This window comes from Taurulus bubalis (genome assembly GCF_910589615.1).
Source record: "Taurulus bubalis genome assembly, chromosome: 15".
NCBI classification, from domain to species: Eukaryota; Metazoa; Chordata; class Actinopteri; order Perciformes; family Cottidae; genus Taurulus; species Taurulus bubalis.
This window is the reverse complement of record NC_136603.1, coordinates 14,550,469-14,570,274: the sequence shown is the minus strand read 5'-3', so window position 1 is coordinate 14,570,274 and position 19,806 is coordinate 14,550,469. Positions and strand designations below refer to the sequence as shown.

General features: G+C 40.1%; 3 protein-coding genes across 3 annotated transcripts; 1 reads left to right on the top strand and 2 right to left on the bottom strand.

Moving 5' to 3' along the window:
• The first annotated feature begins 18 nt into the window (after positions 1-18).
• trappc2 (trafficking protein particle complex subunit 2) lies at positions 19-1,992 on the top strand. Its single transcript, XM_079230771.1, has 5 exons — positions 19-46; positions 300-427; positions 652-807; positions 1,439-1,525; positions 1,625-1,992. Exons 2-5 carry the CDS (start codon positions 335-337, stop codon positions 1,721-1,723), a joined length of 435 nt encoding a protein of 144 aa, XP_079086897.1. The 5' UTR covers positions 19-46; positions 300-334; the 3' UTR covers positions 1,724-1,992.
• Positions 1,993-2,143: 151 nt separating this feature from the next.
• On the bottom strand, positions 2,144-4,533 carry rab9a (RAB9A, member RAS oncogene family). The gene is made up of 3 exons (XM_079230769.1): positions 4,376-4,533; positions 3,954-4,085; positions 2,144-3,792 (listed from the first exon to the last, which is right to left on the bottom strand). Exon 3 carries the CDS (start codon positions 3,751-3,753, stop codon positions 3,145-3,147), a length of 609 nt encoding a protein of 202 aa, XP_079086895.1. The 5' UTR covers positions 3,754-3,792; positions 3,954-4,085; positions 4,376-4,533; the 3' UTR covers positions 2,144-3,144.
• A 1,284-nt stretch (positions 4,534-5,817) lies between these two features.
• Positions 5,818-14,144, bottom strand: egfl6 (EGF-like-domain, multiple 6). Its single transcript, XM_079231312.1, has 13 exons — positions 13,998-14,144; positions 12,570-12,676; positions 12,121-12,213; positions 11,808-11,927; positions 11,576-11,695; positions 10,329-10,463; positions 10,123-10,245; positions 9,606-9,668; positions 8,945-9,196; positions 7,164-7,238; positions 6,982-7,074; positions 6,631-6,893; positions 5,818-6,399 (listed from the first exon to the last, which is right to left on the bottom strand). Exons 1-13 carry the CDS (start codon positions 14,069-14,071, stop codon positions 6,292-6,294), a joined length of 1,626 nt encoding a protein of 541 aa, XP_079087438.1. The 5' UTR covers positions 14,072-14,144; the 3' UTR covers positions 5,818-6,291.
• Positions 14,145-19,806: the final 5,662 nt, after the last annotated feature.

Genomic DNA, 19,806 nt, shown 5'->3' with positions numbered 1-19,806 from the left:
CATCCTGCGTCTGTCATCGCTTCTCTCCAGGAAGCAAAATTAACAGGTAAACAAAAGTCGATTGTATCAAAAATCATACGCTTTCCCTCTTGTGGGTACGTTATGTTCTTATACTGTTTCAAGACGTGATTGCTTTATTATAGTTTTACAAGAATCTCTTGAAGACGTAGCGTTAAACGTCGTCTTGCGTCTGTGGAGCACCGCAGCTCACATTAGCTTGCTAGCTGAAAGATGTTGCCACTGCTATTTGGAATGATTACATTGTGTAACCCATTTCGTTTGGTTTGAATTGTGTTCAGGACACTTTGACTCTGTTCAGACGAAGGGAAGAACGATGTCTGGGAGTTTTTATTATGTCATGGTTGGTCATCAGGACAATCCAGTGTTTGAGATGGAGTTCTTGCCAGCTGGGAAGTCTGAATCAAAGGTAAGACTTGATTAATAGCACGAGCATTAATTCCAGTACATACTAGTGCAATGACAGTGGTAAACACATGTTGTTCATGAGCCTAGCTATATACTGCAGCATACTGGCATTATTCAATCTGTGAGGCATGTGACCACAGTGTGTTTATTGTAGGTGGTACGAGGCCTTTAGATTGTCTGTTAATGTATTATTTAGTTTAATAAGATTTGCTTCTTTGACCACAGGATGACCATCGACACTTGAACCAGTTCATTGCACACGCTGCCCTGGATTTGGTGGATGAAAACATGTGGCTTTCCAACAATATGTACTTGAAAACTGTGGACAAGTTCAACGAGTGGTTCGTTTCTGCCTTCGTCACTGCAGGACATATCCTTTCTGTTCCATTTGATTCTTCCCTTTTTGGTCCCACACAGAAGACTTTAGATATTTCTTCATAAATAGGGGTAATTGTAGTTTACTGACTGAAGAGACAGACAAAAGCCCTACATGGCTACGCTCATGTTTAATAAACATTTGTCGTTTGAATACAATGATGCAAAAAAACTGAAACAATTAGTTGATCGATAAGTGGTTAATTGTTTAGTCATTTATCAAAGAATGCCAACGATTCTTTAAATCCAGCCTATTAAACATAACATGCAGTTGCATTTCTTTGTTCCTTTCAAGAATATTAATTTCCTACAATTTAAAATGATTTAATGATGCAATGATTGTAAATAGCATATATTTGAGTTTTGGACTGATGGTTGATGTAATTTAAGTGCTAGGAAATTGTTGAAGCATTTTCATTTTTCCCTGCCATAATATAGATTACACAATTAGTAGAAAAAAAGAATCAACATATTGGTTGATAATGAGAGTAATTGCTAGCTGAAGCCCCACTGCCATTATTTAACATGTTAGTTTGCACTAAAATGTGATTATACAGTCAGTCATATTGTTGTGTTTATAATGTCATATTCCAGAAATTCATTGTCAGGGCTTTATTTTCTTTAATTATTTGCCCCACATATAAGATTCATCATGCTGCATGATGTGCGACAAGAAGATGGGATCAAAAACTTTTTTAATGATGTTTATGATTTATACATTAAGGTGAGTGGTCTCCCATATGATTACACACATTTGGCATGAGGTAACCTTTGGTCTGTTTTATGCCTTCTGTCTTTGATAACAATTTATTTTGTCTTCCAGTTTGCGATGAATCCATTCTATGAAATCAATGCACCAATCCGCTCAACAGCTTTTGAGAGGAAAGTACAGTTTCTTGGGAAGAAACATCTCCTGAGTTAATCACTTCACATGCACAATAATTTAATGCACTCGCTCGTCTATTTGTTGTGTATATACCTAACACATATTTTATGTAATATCTTTCTTTTCCTGTTTCACCAATGTAAAATTTATTCAACACAGCTTTCTATAAAACATTTTCTTGCCTGATGTAGTTCCTAAGGTAATATGTCTTGTTTATTTTTTTCTACATGAGCTGTAAGTATGGAAACTGTATGTTGATCATCAAAATTAGAACCTTAAGAGCGTGACCAACAATGACAATATTTTGATCCTTGACATAGTTAGGTTGTGTTATATAACGGTTTAGGTATCATATCATTGCAGTGATTAAGCACAGCACAGCGGAATGGTAACATCCTGTTTAGTCCAAATCTTAGGAGAACAATCAGCTTGAAGCCTACAAAACATGCCTTCAGAAACGATTCTCCAGGGGTTTATTTATTATTTGGCATACCAGTAGTACAACTTTTAATGTGAATGACAAACAAAGTAACTGAATGGTTCACCATTTTAAATATTAAGCCATGGAAAAGACTTCAAACTGTTAAAAATGGAAAAAATGTTGATTGTGCTTAAAAGATCAAAATCATTATTTAAACAATAAACCCAACAATCAAGAAAACGGTTTACTCAATCATGACTGCTCTTTCATTACACTTAGGCATTATTGATTTTAAGGTAAAAACAGTTTAAAAAATACAAAAGTTTCCAGAAACTTAATTACACCATAGGCCATGCATGTTAACTTTGCTTCAATATTTATATTCTGTTGGGGATCTTGTCCCACAACCAAAATATATTCACTAAGCAGAATGTGCAAAAACCATACCTGAAGGTGTATTAATCACAATGTGCCTCAATTGATTAGTTACACATAGTAATGATTTAGCAACTTTATAATTCTCAGAAATAAGACTATAGGGCTGTATAACTGATTTAATTATGAAGTAACTTTCTGATTATACATGTATAGGCCATCTGTGTATTATTTCATTTAGGAGTGACGTTCAGAAACCCTTTGATGATTTCACTCCCAAGGTAGTACACATTTTAAGAGTAACATTTTAATTTGCCTTCATGACAGAATGGAACTTTCAAATAATTAAGAGGAAAGTGAAACTTTTCAAATATAGTTTCTGTTTTCTGCTACTCCTTCAAAGCCTGACCTTTGAATTGTGGCAGAGTTACATGAATGCTTCAGTGATTTAATGTTTATTTGCAATTAGAGATGCATTTAGTGTTTCCTCTCCTCTTCAAACATAAGTCCAATTATTAGCATGATCAAACTTCAACAGTACAACAAATCATAAAGCCAGTGGTATAATTTGTTTAAATAAGTTGTTACAGCATTGTAAACCTACAGCCTCATCACATAACGGGCATAACAGCAAATTCATGTTAGTGATAGCTCTTGGATGTTATGAACAGCAAGTAGCAGCAGAGCGAGGCTTTCTGTGGAGCTTGACAGTGTCTGTGGGGATGAGGTGGTCCGTTCTTTCATCCAATGCCAACACTCTACGCACTGCCTCCTCAAAGGCCACCGCTACATTGGTGGCATCCTTGGCACTGGTCTCATAATAGGGGAAATCCCCATTCTCCTTGCACCACTGCTTAGCCTCTTCAGATGACACCTGCCTCTCTGTCACATCCAGTTTGTTGCCCAAGACCACGAATGGAAACGTCTCTGGTTCCTTGACATCTGCATAGTAGATGAACTCCTTCTTCCAGTTGCCTAAATTGAGAAAACTCTGGTTGTCATCGACACTGAAGGTGAGCAGGCAGCAGTCAGAGCCACGGTAGAAAGGAGTCCTCAAGCTGCGGAAGCGCTCTTGGCCAGCAGTGTCCCAGATCTGTAGGGTCACCTGGTGGCCATCTACCTCCAGTTCCTTATTGAGGAACTCCACGCCAATGGTGTGGAAAAGGTGTGCATCAAACTTGTTGGTAACATAACGATTCATGATGGAGCTTTTTCCGACACCCCCATCGCCCAACAGAATGACTTTAAGCAGGGATGTCTTTGTCGTCATGGCTATTCAATCCCGAGCGACCACTTTAAAATAATTTACCTAATGGAGAGAAGCGAGATATGCAAGATATATATTTGTATTACCTGTATGACACTATAATATATATATACTATAATATATATATATATATAAATAACCACTTTACTGCAAACACATTTTTTTGATCGAACTGTTGAGCATTTGTTTGTTTTTTATCTCACCCCTGATAGATGTTGGCCTCCTCCACTTGTCCAGATCATGTGCTGTTGACCCTGCTCCTTGGTCACATGCTCATATGTGCAATGTTGATGTGAGCAGCCATGTAACGTGAGGTCACGTTAACGTTCAACCAGCTGTAAAGCAGAGGTTTCCTGATTAACAGACGGCCCAATACAAAATGATCTGCTTCCAAACGTTCAATACGCCGTTTGCGAGCACTCTTATTACTTATAGCTACACATTTAGCTTTTTAAGACAACGCACACATCCATACACTAATAGCTGAAACATGCCAGCACGCAGGAAGAGCAACGTCTGAACTGCGGGTCTATGCGCCGGCTACGTGTTAGCTAAGCTAAGCTAACTTGAAAACAAGGAAACACAGCAGGAGTTAGCTCATCCAAATATACATTCGCTATCTTACCTGGAGGTGAGATTGCTAGTATCGTAGTTTGCAGTTCGGGCCAAACAGCTACGGAGACAACGAGAAACAGAACACGGAACAACTGAAATACTATAAAAGCCTGTGTTTGACAGTCCCTCGCCCTGGCGTGGCTTTGAAATAACGGCAGGTCACACTGTTTCCTGGTGAACCCCAAAGGCTCGATGCCAACGTAGCTAGCTGCTAACAAGCTAACGATAACAAGCGAACGGTTCCTCGGATCATGTGATCTTGTCGGACGGAAACAACCAATGAGAGGCCCTGACAACTCTCAGACTGCTGACAGCGTATACGTACACTATTATTATATTATATAGCGTTATATAAATAATACTACTATTAGAGCTGCGCGTAATATCGATCAATTTAAAAAAAGGCAATCAACATAAAGCGTTAATTGAGTGTCTATTTGTCTTCCTATGTTTTGCATCGGTAATGTGTTTGTAATATTCACACTCAACCTCCAGAGGGCGACAATTAACCAGAGACGTTGTGCGTTTATCCAACGAAACTCTAACGTCCCCATCTCTGATTTAGCTTTGTTAGTTAAGCTGTTATCTGTCAGCATCCCAGCTGCCCTAAAACCCACTCGACCCCTCGTGGAAAAAAACACTAGATGTAATTTAGTTGTTGCACTATAACTATGTTTAACTGAGATGTCTTCAGAAGGTATGAATGGGAATTTCAAAGGGCAATGCCAGGATGTAAACATAACGGTCAATACTCAATTTATAGTGCGCTTTAATGCAGAATGGTTCAGTTAGATTTCTATTATTTTTGCAAATGAAAACGGGCTCACTGACTGCAGCATTCGGATGAAACAAATGTTATGGAGCACAGATTACAGCATGTTCTTCTGACATTTAGTAGCACTCATTTTAACTAAAGCACAAATACCTCAGGATTGTACCTACACCAATGTTACTTCTTGAAGGATACACACACATTATCAGACAGCAATATTATTGACGTTATAAACCCCAAGAACAGACGTTGCCAGCCAATGCTCTGTTATCCTCTCACCAGTTGTTAGAGCAAACTATTTTATTTGTCCCTTTTTGATATATCTATGTCATTATAAAATTATACATTTATCATTGAAGTTTGGAGAAAAAATGGACTACCACAAACATGTTTTTTTGTGATCAAATTCCAGTCCTGGCATCCATATAATTTATGGTGGCATTTCTTTAGTTAGTAGACTGAATTTCCTAAAAAGTAACCCCATTCTTTATCATATTACCTTGGATTGTGTCCACACTGTAGCACCGGTTTATGATACATTTACTTCCATTACCAGAAAAGTCTAGGCAATGATAGATTTATGTTTGCATAAACTTACAACCGACACAATCAAGAAAGAGGAATGGAAGACAGAGTTAGAAAAAACACTTATTTATTGTAATAGTACAATATAATATGAAAGCAAAATGTACAGCAGTTATGTACTGATACTTTTATCATTTAAACTAACCGGCCTTCAAAAAAGTTATTCGTCAAAGACTGAATTTCAGATTGAATTCACCTAAAAATTCACATCACATAGATTATTTTCAGGTAACTTCAGCAATCACATACACAACAAATGATTAAGCGCAATACTGTTACATCTAACGGAGAGACAAGGGAAGCATTTCCACCTATTCCTGAGATCTGGGTAATCTGTATCGTAGGAGGCCATTGTGAAAATCACGATAGAGAATGTACCGATGTAGCAGCATGGTGATTAAGTAAACATGCATGCACTGATAGTACATATCCTCCCTTGAGACGATATCTGTATCTTTATGTGGATGTCTTGTAAGACAGTGTGAAACTCCAGACCAATAAACAGACAGGAAACAGGAATCTTTGACATGTGTCAGATCTTTCAAATTATAAATCTGGGGTGGAGATGTTTAAACGAATGGACTGACATCCTCTTGACAGGGCCCTGAGGTCAGCACAACATTGTCCAGTCCAATCTCCCCTCCAACAGTGTTCCCATGCTGAGCTTCAAAGACAATCTGAAAGACATTCAAAGGTACCACAACATTTTCAGTTTGTAGATTCAACAATATGGGGGTTGTCTTTCAAACATAGGCTACTGTGAACCACATCAGAAAGGTACTGCTTAGGCCTCTGATACAATATTTGTGATGTTCCCATAGCCTCGTTTTATTCTTTTTAGCAGTTACAACCCTGGTTCAACGATCATCTATTGATAATACGTGTTATAAAACCATAAAATTACTCACAGATTCTGGCGCTTTCTCTTTCCAGGCCACAGTGAGGAGCTCGGTCTGCCAGCCCTGGTCTCTGCTTTTGCTCTGCTCCCATACGGAGTAAGCGTTATTATCCAGCAGCACCCTGAGAGTTCCCACATTTTGACCCACCACACGGAAGTCAAAGGTGAGGCAGAAGCTGCCGTGCTGGGCCCGGTCACTGAGAAGCAACTTCAGCTTGGCAATATCCTCCGACTCCCCTAGGAGCCCACTCATGGCCATGTAGTACTCAGCACCTGAACGAGTTTGGAGCACAAGTGAATGCATTTACATCCTAAACTTAACTTAAACAACTTGTAATACACATATTAATCATTTTGTTACCATTATGGTAGGCTACACTCCAGTCCATGTCATCAGCCTTGTCTTGGACCCACTCACACGCTCCCTGATCAAAGTTGCAATCCATGATGAACTCTAGAGGGTAAAACCAAAGGAGCGCATGAAGGAAAAGTCTCATAAACAGTCATTAAATAACAATGGAACATAAACAGATATTTGATTACCTTCCTGAACAGGTGTTATTTGGATTTCTTCGACTTCTGTGGCGGGGCCAAACACGGATTCAAAGTCCTCTGATACTGTGTTAAGAGGTAAAAGAGAACAATCTGTGTGAATTCATGAAATTTCAGTTTGATATACAACCGCTTTCCAGTTTATCAGGTACACTTACACCTACCTATCTTAAACTATTGCATTCTAACAGTGCTGCAATGAATCCAACTGTCATGAAGGTTATAAAGTTCTGTTTACGAAAAACTGAAGTTAGGATTTATTGCAAGACTGCATTCTTTTCAGCAAGGTACACCTAATAACTTGGCAGTGGAGTGAATAATATTTCAGCTACATGTGATAATCAGTAAGTAAAAGCAGACACAACTGTATCACAATTACACTCTTGGAAAATCTCATAAAATATGCCTCTTACATTTTGCCTCACAGAAATGACAAAGAACGTCTTGTCTATGAATTCCTCTTAAAATATGTGATCTTAAAACATTCAAAAATTATGCAGCAAAGAGAATTTCCCCAGTGAAACAAAAGCAAGAAAGTACCTTTTAACCAACAGGTGTAGACCTGCCCTGCTGTCACTCATGTCTTGAGATGAAGCTACAACTTTAGGAAACAGCCCCCCCAAGTATTTTAAAGCTCTTGCAGCTAACCACCCCCATGGCAAGCAGCCTTAGAGAGTCAGACGAGTGACAGCTGGGGTTATTGATCCTGCTCGGCTAGAGTGGTCTTGCGTTAAGAGGTCTAGAGTGCTGATGACAGACTTTCCAACTAGGAGTCAAGTCTGTTGGCACAACAGCTGTTTTGGGGAAAACATAATAAAAGGCTTGGCGGCTTAGTAACCTCCCTCCCTTCCTTACCCTCCTCCCAGGAGAGAGGAAGCAGGACGAGTTGTGTCCCTGGGCTCTCTCATGCCGACAGAGTAAAATTCCTCCCTGGAGGTGATGGATGTCTTGGGGCCTGTCTCCTCTTGCTATCTGAGTCTTACACAGGCTCGGGTGTTTCCATGAAGATCAAGATTAGTTGTGAAAGGTAACCTCATGTATGGGGTTTCTCATTGAGGCGCATACTATGGCATGACCACACTGCCCACTTGTCTCTTTTTATCTGATGAAAGTGTCAGAAAAGGAGCATAAATACATACAAATCAGGCGTGAATGGAATGACATGTGCTAGAAGGCACCATGTCTCAAAACCAATTTGATTGAATATGTATTAATTTTACATTGCTGGGTTCTTATTCAGAGCTTTGTATTTTGGTTTAGCCAATAGTTTGATACTATGACATTTTTTCATTTTAAGTTTGAATAAATGTCAGCTTATAGTTGATAGGATCTTAGAGTTAGTGACCCTATTTTTACAATACTGGAGGACATGACAGCATGACAACAATGCTTGTGGTTCTTGGTGGAAATAACTGGGACATATTTGACTAATTAGATTCCATAAGTCTTGTTTACTAAAGAGAGTCAATACATATGCTCCATTGTTAGTAACATCACCAAGAAGCGTCATACAGGTCTTGGTGGAGCCTGTGGGTGACAAGGGACATGAAGCAACAGGTCTCTTTCTTTTCTGGTCAAGGTCTTAGGCCTGACCTGCAATTTAATACTTATTGCAGCTGCCTACTGAAAAAAAAATGATAATTGTATTCAGATGCTGTGTAGACATGAGAGCAAAGTCTCTGTAGAAACTGAGTTTGTTTAGTCTGTGAAAGGTTAATACATTGTGGACCACCCAGAATTACTGCAAAGGAGGCAAACGAAAAGGCACTTACTGAAAACATCTCCTCTTGGATTGAGCTGGTTGTCTTCTTCTTCTTCCTCCTCCTCCCCTTTTTCTTCAGGAAATTCCTCCACTTGTCTTTGCTCAGTCCGGGGGCCAACGTAGACCTCTCCATCATAGTCAAAAGGCTGCTGATGGATTTTAGGAGGCGGTGTTGCGACTGGTTCAGGGATTATATTTTTGATGTCCTCGTTGTCCAGCGTACCTCCCAGAATCCCGGGCTTCACTTGGGAGTCCTGGATGGCTGCAGGCAGGAAGAGGAATTAGATGAGACATGTGGAACTGCAGTCATGAGAGGGAAAGACAGTTTGTTGCCAGGCTTCAGATGCATTTGTTGTCATGTATTCTGCAGCTGCTGCTCTTGACCTACTCCATGCAGATGAAGCACGACAGCAACATTCATTGCACATACCTTCAATTAGTGTTTTAAGTGCACAAGCATTTTGACACACTAGTTCTGTATTTTAGGAGTCATGCTGAGGATTCCAGGTCTCATATCAAGCTGTGTGTGCATAGGACGTACAGCATTTTCAGCCATGAGCATGGGGGGAGAGTTCGGAGAGGTGTTCTTGAAAGTAGAGATAAGAGGAGGCAATAAATGGGGTTGCAGGGAGTGAATAGTGGAAGCGGTCTTGGATTTCACACAATCTCACCATTGAGGAAATCATCTGCACTGCCTTTGTCTCCGTCCCACGATCTCTGATAAAACGGCTTGACTACAAAAAATAAAGGCATCTTTCATTCATGCTGAAACCGCTGGCCTCTGTAATTTAGCATCATGAGGCTTCCCCTGTTATTATCTGGGCCTGGGTTAAAGAGTACAACACTACCTGTCTTTACACTTCTTCTTCAGATGGCCGGCTACCGTACAATATTTAGACAGGTGTGCATTCAATCTGTGGCTCTTTCCTGCTAACATCTCTAAATAGGTGGGGTCTAAAAACAAGAAACTAGCCGTGGCCTGTTTGCTGAGTCTACTTTAAATGAAGTATGTGGCTATAAAACTACATCTGACCAATCTGACTGACTACTCTCACCTGGGATAGGCCTGAGACATGAGTTGTTGACATCTATTATGAAAAGCCTTGGTAGACAAGTTGTATTACATATTTAAAGTCATCCATGAAATGAATTAATTCATAATTCAGTGTTGCTGTTCTTGGATCTCACCAGAGCATTCAAAGCCATTGCCTCTGAAGCCAGACTTGCACTTGCACTTGAAGGATCCTTGAGTGTTCACACAGACAGCATGGTGGCTGCACTTGTGGGTGCTGGCTGCACACTCATCAAGGTCTGGAATAGGAAGAAGCATATTTGTACCTTTAGGAGCAGAATTTATCTTGAATGTGTCCTTGTTATGAACTCGTATACCTTACCTACACAGTCGTATTTGCCGTCAACATATTTCAAGTCATAGCCTTCCTGGCATTTGCAGAAGTAGCTTCCAAAGGTGTTCACACAATGTCTGTCGTATGGGCAGAGGTTCTTCCCTGTTACACATTCATCAATATCTGAAGGGAAAAAGAAGAGGGGCGAATTAAAGAGTGTTGGATTTTATATGCATGTCACATTGGGCAATATTGAGAAAAAAGGTCCACTATTTATTTATTTGTTTGCCTTTTTTTTTGTAATGGCTTGTTTCCACTGCTCTGCGACCCTTGACATTTGCTGCTGACTATTATTGTGGATTGGGTGTGCTGTGTGCTTCCTCTGATTCACATGAAGTCTTTCAGCTGCTCTTTTAAATCTGCCAGCAGGGAACTTCACCGTCGTTGGTGTATTGAGTTCATTACAATAACATCCTGGTGATCACGATCCCTCGCTGGCTTCCTACTAGCATCACTGCTAACGTGTGTTTGCAGTGGCCTGTGGCCAGGTTGGAAGCACTTCCACTGAGTGTGGTTTGTGATCTATACATTTTGATGTGGATGCAATGAATGACTTAACACAGGAGGGAATGTGTACAGGATTGTTTTTCTTAGCTCATAGTAACATCACTATTAGTACGGCGTTTGAACGTGATACAGTGCCAAATAGTTCTATAATCAGCCTATTTAATCATTTAACCTTTACTTAATTAATTTACCTTCATAAATTAATTCAGTCAAATCATTATGCCATTTTACTTCATGACTTCTGCTGTATCGCTTTATTTTAGTGTCTTGGATTGATGGTAATCCTGAAGTTTAATGCTCCAGAACTATTATATGACTTCCCCTGTGTGATCAGTATGCCAGACTGGCTCTGTCACAGCTCAAGCTGTGTTGTGGGTAGAAATATAACTTAATTGCACCCATCTTATTTACAAGCCAAGCATGCAAACGCCACACAGTAGAATCTGTACAGAATTGCTCCCCTATGCAAAAACTCATGAGACGGAAACAAGCCAAAGTCAAGTCTTTCTTAACTGTATTCTTTATTTAGACAAGGGCTATTGCTCCTTGCTCTCTTACATTTTGCTTGTCTCTACTTATATATCATATTTTACATTTTTACTTGCATGTCACCATATGTATAATTATATAATGCATTATTGTGTGTGTGTGTGTGTGTGTGTGTGTGTGTGTGTGTGTGTGTGTGTGTGTGCGTGCGTGCGTGCGTGCATGCGTGTGTGGTAGCTCACCTACACAAGTCCTCCGATCTTGCCCCAGCTGCAGCCCCGCAGACGGGCAGACGCAGTGAATCTCCCCCTGCACCTCCTCACAGCCGTACTGACAGTGAGCAGCAGAGCATGTCCTGGAATCTTCATGAATGGACACAAAAAGCTCGCTCATATAAATATTCAAACGTGCCAACTTTGATTTTCATGTGTTTCCAGTCATGGTGTGCACGGATAGTAACACAATGGGACTCACTTGTACACGATCCATCCGACATTACGGTGTAACCATTGAGGCAGTAGCATTTGTAACTTCCATAGGTGTTCATGCAGCGATGCTCACAGGGACGAGGCTTCAGGCCGCACTCATTCAGATCTAGAAATAAGAGTAACCCTTATTTGTCCACCCGCAACACCTTTTCTAAAACCTAAAACATTTACTTTTTAACTGAAAAGCTTTCATTGTATCATTTGCTTCAAGTTAAACATGAACCAGAATTATTAAAGCGTATCAAGTGTAAATTAGATTATTCTGTACCCAGTTTGACCCATGTTTCCAGACTACCCACCTTGGTTACACGTCTTTCCAGTGTATCCTGGGAAACACCTGCATTTGCTGGGGCCAACACACTCTCCGTGCTTGCAGCCGTGGTCACACTGAGCTGGTAAAACATTTAACATGAAGAGAATACCACCAGAAATATCAGTGGTCTGAGAAAGATGGATTAACGTGAAACCACACATTTCTATTATGCAGGCAAGGTTTTTCAATCTAGTGTCATTATCTCCACATTTTCTTGGTTAGGAAAATATCTTTCATGAAACGAATAACAATTGTTAGGAGACTGCACTTTGTGGCTGTACACTAGATTATATATATATATATATATATATATATATATATATATATATATATATATATATATATATATATATATAATCTAGTGTACAGCCACAAAGTGTACAGCCACAAAGTGCAGTCTCCTAACAATTGTTATTCGTATCCATATGCTCTTACCCTCACACTGTCCTTGACTGTTTTTCTTCCAGCCGTAGCAACACTCCAGCCTCCTGCCATAGCGACATACACCTGGTTGGTTTCCAGTGAGGACTTGTTGGTAGTGCCTTCATAGAGCAAGAGAGGAACAGAACTGTCTCAGCTAAATGTATAGCCCAACCTGGTTAATGTAAACATCAGATTAATGTAAACACCTTTAAGCAGAAATCTTATTTCAGGAACAACAATGAAACACTAAAGACATAGTATTACTAATTAAAACATATTCACGTGAACAAATGATCCCAACAAATCCACAGTCTCATTAAGCTCTCATGACTGTAGATTTCTGCCACCTTGCCTTCTAATGTTGTTCCCGATGGTAGTTGTGAGAAGAAAAACAAACAGCCTAAATAAAATGTCCCCTCACAGGCTTGCTCAGTGATAAAAGGGAGCTCCCCGTGGAGTAACAGCCAGCTGACAGGATGTAGGCTAAAGAAGGAGAAAAACACACTAACCCGACACTTCCTGCATTGCACATTGATACCTTATGCACAACCATATGTTCTCTTTTTTCACTGCACCTTGATCTTTTCCCTTACTCAAGAGTCAGATGAGATTCACGGTTAAGTTATCCTCAGTTGCGGTCAGCAAGTCTGCATTGCATTCAAAATAACCGACAGTATAGATTATATTGCATGTGTGTATTTTTAACCCGTAAATTAAATTAAGATGCCATTTGACTCTGACTTAGTACATACGTACATTCACGTCAGAATAACACATCTAAATCTGACTTTACAGCTTTCAGCATCTTTCTTTCTACTTTTAAGTGCAGTGCCAAACTTTAATATCCCAGATGTTTAGGTGTCACAGGGATAGCATCCTAAAAGCAGCCTCGGCTCCAGTTGGACTGGGGGAATCTGAGACTTGATCAAAATCAACCAGAATAGACCACAGGAGAGCGGCTCCTAAGTGTGACAGGTGCTCTTCAGTTATTAACAGTTGCTGTGCCACATTTAGCTGACACACTGTCATAGCTGTCATAGTCCTCTGCTGGCAGCGACAGCAGTGTGTACATACCATCAATGCAACAGTTTTCCCTGTAAAGACTTTAAAGTGAACAATTCTGTGTCAAATAGGTGGATAACCGTCACTCAGTAAGCTTCACTTCAAGTAAAAGCATGGAGAGGAACTGCTAGTTAACATGCTAGTAATTAGTAAGTAGGCCAAATGAGTCAATACTGTTGGTGGCACTTTTGGTTTATTATTGGTGCCAATGCAATGTGGTACACACACTTTATGATACATAGAAATATATCTGACATTTCAGATCTTTATAATTCTTGACTGAGTAAATATATGAAGTTAACACCTGATGCAGGTCTCAAGGTAGAAAACATACCATATGACAATAAAAGGTCCTTATGCTCTAGTTCATTGACTTACCTATGAGCTTCTGCACCACCAGAAGAAATGTGGACTGTGAAAAGAAGAGCACTAACCAAGGTGAACGGCTGCATGTCTGTGGCTGTGAGCAGCCGGAGAGCTCTGCTTCCCACGGGGCTGATTTTGGTTTCTGTGAGTTCCGATTATTCCTCCTGGGGGCTTACGCTCATTAAAAGGCTTAGACAGGAACAGGTCTTAGTCTTTGGTCCTCTACACAAGGCAAGCCAGATTTCATGTATTTCCAGAGCTCAAAGTAGAGTTCACCTTCAGGGGGAAAAAAAACCTCTCTTTCTCACTCTTTTCAGTGGTGCAGCTACACTCTGTCCCAATGTCCCTTCCTCTTTGAAATTCCAGAGGTGGGTTGACACAGCACTGAGGGATAGGTTGTGACTTTCAGAGGTAGGAGTGGGTTTGTAAGGAGGGTGGGGATTATGTTTAGGGGACCACATGAAAATCTTCCTGTGGATCACCAGTAGAACGTGAGCTTTACATGCATTTTTTTGTTTGATGGTCTGCCCTTTTTTGGGGGCTAATTAGCTGCATCATCTAATTTTTTAACTCAGACATGCATGGGCCTGCCATTAGCAGCTGCAGCGCTCTTTGATGTCTTACTCTCAGGTAGCACATGAAGTGTTGCTCTCCACACATGCTAATTCCAAGTTCAGCTATAAAAATGTTTAATGAGTTTTCACGCTTTCAAGGTCCGCTCCAACATCTGGTCCTGATCCTCTCTACCCTTAAAAATGGGCAGGTGAGGGTTCTGTGTTAGTTTACGTTTGTTGTTGAAATACATATAAGACAGAGGGGATTTCTGCACTGAATTAATTTACACACTGCATGTCTGCCCTTTGCCACATTGTCCAAACAGGCTCAAACTAAAGATTTTAAAACTCCACTGGAAAACATTTCAGATGAGATAGAGGTCTGCAGTTAAACACTTTAGTCAAGCGCAACAAAATAAGTATAAGATTATTTCTCCAGACAACAGTACCCATCTCAGGTAGCATGAATATTTCAGCTTGTAAATGTTGATTTGATCTCATTTGGTTTGGACAGTGTGAGCTCAAAACACATTTGGTCTGGCCACTCCCATTGTTGCACCTATTTTTTTGCAAAAATACACATTTGAGTTGGTTATGGCTCACATACAATACACTCCTTTACAGAGCAAGATGAACCTGAACTGCACCACATGCAGCATTTCCTAAATGCTAATCCAGAAGGAAGTGTGGTTGCTGGGAAGCAGGCAGTGGTTGCCGCAAATATGCAGCATTGCGTTGTGGCGTCTGCAGAAAGTATGTAATATCTGTTAATAGGGGGAGCAAATATTTGTTCCTCGGATTGACCTCTGCCTCTCGGGAGAAAAAGGGGAAAAAAAGTTAAAAAAATAACGTTCACTAGACATGGCAGCAGTTTTTCTTTTTCAAACTTTGATTGTATTTTTGAAGAGAATCACAAAAATGAAAAGTTTTCGCAAATGTTCTTCTCCAATAAATTATGTGAGAGTAGCACTGTATTGTTAAAAAATATGGAATATGATAGAATACGTATTCTCAGGCTCTATGTGTTATTGCATTAAACAAAAACGTACCTGTTTGGTACGGTGCATTACAACAGTTCTGTGTTCTAGCATATATATATATATATATATATATATATATATATATATATATATATATATATATATATATATATATATATATATATAGTGCTTTCTGCAGTCATTAGCGCACGTTTAATTTCATGAATGATGTCTTATCAACATCCAAGCTCCCTAAATGCTGCAGGATAACATTTCTGTTTCAAGTCTGCAACCTGACTCTGCGACTGACATCTCAAGCACGTGTGTCATGCTACACATTCCTTGGTGCTGTTATGTCGGCTGTGTGAGCTTCTCTGTGCAGGTCTCTGGTGAACATTATGTTCACAACAACAGCACCATCTTCTGTTCAGGAGAAAGCCCTGGCATGGAGACCTGGGCTCCAACTTGAATCAAATGGAAGTTAGCAAGTGCCATTCAAAATATTAGTAGTGTAATAGTATAATATAAGTATGTGAATGTGTTTTCAGTGGAAACACTCTGTCCTGTTGGTTAGATATAAATGAGTTTCACAAAAGGCTGACACATTTAGTAGTGTTCTTAGTGCTACTATTACACACATGTATTTTAAACATTGCAAGTATGTGCAGTTTATCATTAACTATGTTTGTAGTTAAACATTAGTGTCTGCATTGCTCCTGGTGTGAATATTTTCCCTTAGGGACCAAGGAGAGGAGTTTGTTTCTTCTTATTTTTCATCAATTGTATTTTCTTCCAGGAGGGGGAGGCATAGTTCAGCTCTTGCCAAAGTACATAAAGAGCAAAGAGGAAGACACAAGGCACACACACACAGACACACACACACACACACACACACACACACACACACACACACACACACACACACACACACACACACACACACACACACACACAGGGTTTCATCTTCATTAATTCAATATTCTAGACTATTCTATCACCTAGATTGCAGATATGTTTAATTAAACAAGTAAAGGACGTGTCTGAACAGAAGTCTCAACTGTGAGTGGAATTTTACCAGTGTTGGGGATTTATTGTGTGCTGTGTCTCCCGCCTGTCTATCAGGGAGAGGCTCATTAAAGAGATTTGCTTTTAATATTCAGTGGTATATTTCTTTAGTTTCCTGGGGCGTATAACACATATACTTCTTTTTTGAGGGTATGTGTTCGATCTAGACTTGGCACATGAATCGATCTTCTTTCTTGTCGTATCCTTATGATGTAAAACTGGCTTCAAGTGGTGCATCACTTTGTTGAGCCATTGCAAATTTTCAGGAAGTGTGCCTCCCCACTTCCTGACATTCACTCAGGCCAATGCTCTCCACACACTTAACTCGGCTCCAAGCCTGCAGACATGAATCGATATAGAGTTATAATTTGATAATGCTGCTGAAACTGGGATTAGTAGACTCCAGTAACGCCAGTTATGCCTCCCTGCTAGATGAACGCTATTTCTTTAAGGACATTAGTGACCCCTACGCAGGGACCACACATATATCCACGTAGCGTCCCTTACCCATGGCACAATGAGCAAGGCTTTTACTATAAAAGGAGTGAGTAGGCTGTTGAAGTTATTTTGAAAGTGATGTGTGTACACAACCACATCCTGCCTTGAGTGGGAGATGAAATGAGCAATGAATGCACTGCAGAACATACTGACTGCTGTGAAAATGGGCCACGGCTCATCAAAGACATTGTGGCACACCTTTATAGGTAAAGACTCAAACACTACTGTGTAATAGTCAAATTTCAAATGGCTTTGCGCAACAATTATTGGAGCGTTATTATTTCAATGTAGTTAACTATCAGAACATAAAAAGGCAACTCCCTGCAAAGCTTTTATCTCCAAAATTAGACATTTTCTATCACATTGCAGTGTGATCTTTCTAAAACCTGATCAATTGTGTATTACTCCATGAAGATCTCTGCAACAGTGCAGGGAGGGATGTGTGTCTTCATGTGACTGGGTGTGTCCAACTCTGACTGGAGTATTGTGCATGCCCATCCCTCTTGCGTTACATTTGAAAGTTTGTAACTTTGTGTGCAGGTGCTTCCATGTATACAAGTGTAAAGGAAACACATCAAATCCTGTGTTTGAGGGCCACATTGTAGCTAAAGCGAAGATAAAAAAAAACTTTATACTGGAAACATTCAGTGTCCAAAAGACCCTCAGATACTTCAAGTTTCATTTTTGTACTTCTAGTTGTACGTTTTTTTTGTCCTTTACGTGACCCAACAGAAAACCTTGTATAAGTCCCCAAAAGTAGTAGCCTTATAAATCCAGGTGCTCCTCATTTGAACATCTGCTGTCCACAGATTACACAATGACAGGCATGCTGCTAAGTGAGGTTGAACCCAGTGCAACCAGAAAGACAGACCTTGGGGGATTCAAGCTGTGTGCGAGATCACAGAGACACTTCAGTCCCTCGACATGACGGGTGTAAAGGGTGTGGGTGTGCTAAGCGCAGGCTCCGGCCCCAGCTGGACACCTCCCGCTCTCCTCTCATTAATAATGCAGCAGCTGTACCATGCTGTGAGGGTGGCTTGATGGGGAAGCACCAGACATCTCAAGAGGCTAGATGTATGGCTCACCATTATTTATTAATGGGCTTGCCTGGTCAGAGACGTTACAGTGGCCGATTTAATGTCACAGTCCCAAACAAAGCTCTTACTGTATGCTATGACCACTCTGCTGCAGATCTGATCATATAGATAGGCTCACAGAAGTAACGTTGCATCAGTTGCTTTGCTGGAGTTGTACCACAGCAAAGTATTAGATGAAGAGACTAGCCTTTGTCTGCTTCATTGATGCAGACTTTGCATTAATCCAAGTGAGGAATTAACACAATGTTTTCTTAAGGTTAATTCTTCTCAGAGGATCCTGACTAGACTTCACACACCACTGAAACAACATCATATGATATACTGTATACATCTACAGTTGTTGCAGTAGATTCTTTTACTTCCATTTCTTCAAATCTGTGGTTAGCTTCTGCAGGACTTCCCCTGTGCACTTCCTGTCAGATGACTATAACTAAATCCACGTCTCTTTCACACAGTCTCTTTTATTAACCTCCTCTGAGAAGACGTTGATCTTTAAACTATTCCTAAACAGATGACCCAACTTTACATGGTTCTAATCTGTTCTTTCCTTTCTGTCAGAACTGCTCTGTCCTGCTTTAACAGTTATGTTAACTGTTTTCTTGTTTTGTAGCCAAAGCCATGATTTGCTGAACTAGTTCTGGGAACAAAACATACTTTTCCATGCTGCTATTATCAAAGCTACAATTCAAGGAACATGTTACTGATAATGAAACCTCTTATCACAGTAATACAGAGCTTTACTGTAGCTACTAGTTGCAATGTTCTTTGATGTCTGCAGGGCCTCATTCTGCTATTTAACCCTTTAAAGTGGCAGAACCTCAAAGGTCAGAGTTTAAAAGTGTCCTTTATTCTTCTTAACTGGGGCTGTTCATGCTGGGTTTAATTATACAACTATGTACCCGAAGAAGAGAACCTATCTCACCTTAGTGCAGCGATCACATAAACTGCATGCCTAACAGGATAAGACATGCTTCAGTATCACTTTTAACTCATACCATGTGTGTGCACAAGAGTTTTAATGTGCCTGGACTATTGTAGAGATTATAGGCTCCTGATAGTACATTTAAAAATGACTGTGCTGTTATTACATATTTGTGTGGTGTATCAGCATGATGAGAACAACCAGGTTTCATTTCCTGTTTCTAGTTAGAATGAGCTTTGTATCTGTTGCTGCAGGAACACAATATACAGGGAGACAAACAGGACGCTACAGGCATAACCTGTTAAACTGCAGTAATGAACGGTTTGGGGTTGGATTCAATATATTATTAAAGTGCAAGATAAGCTTGCACTGTATGAATGTGTTGGTGTGTATATGCATACACACTGTGTGTAGGTACTATGACTTATTCCTTAATAATTACGTTGATACAAATTCAGACCTGTGCAGATCGGTATGAGACTTGTTTGTTAAATCTAAGTTCCTCTCTCGCGGTGGACATCACCAAGTGAAAACAGTCGGCCACAAAAGGAAGAGAGAGAAAGTCACATAGCAGAAGTCGGAAGTAACAGTTTTTAAACTTTTAACCATGCTTTGTCTTGATGGCTTCCACAGACCCACTCCGAGCTGTACAAACAAACATGCACACACACACACACACACACACACACACACACACACACACAC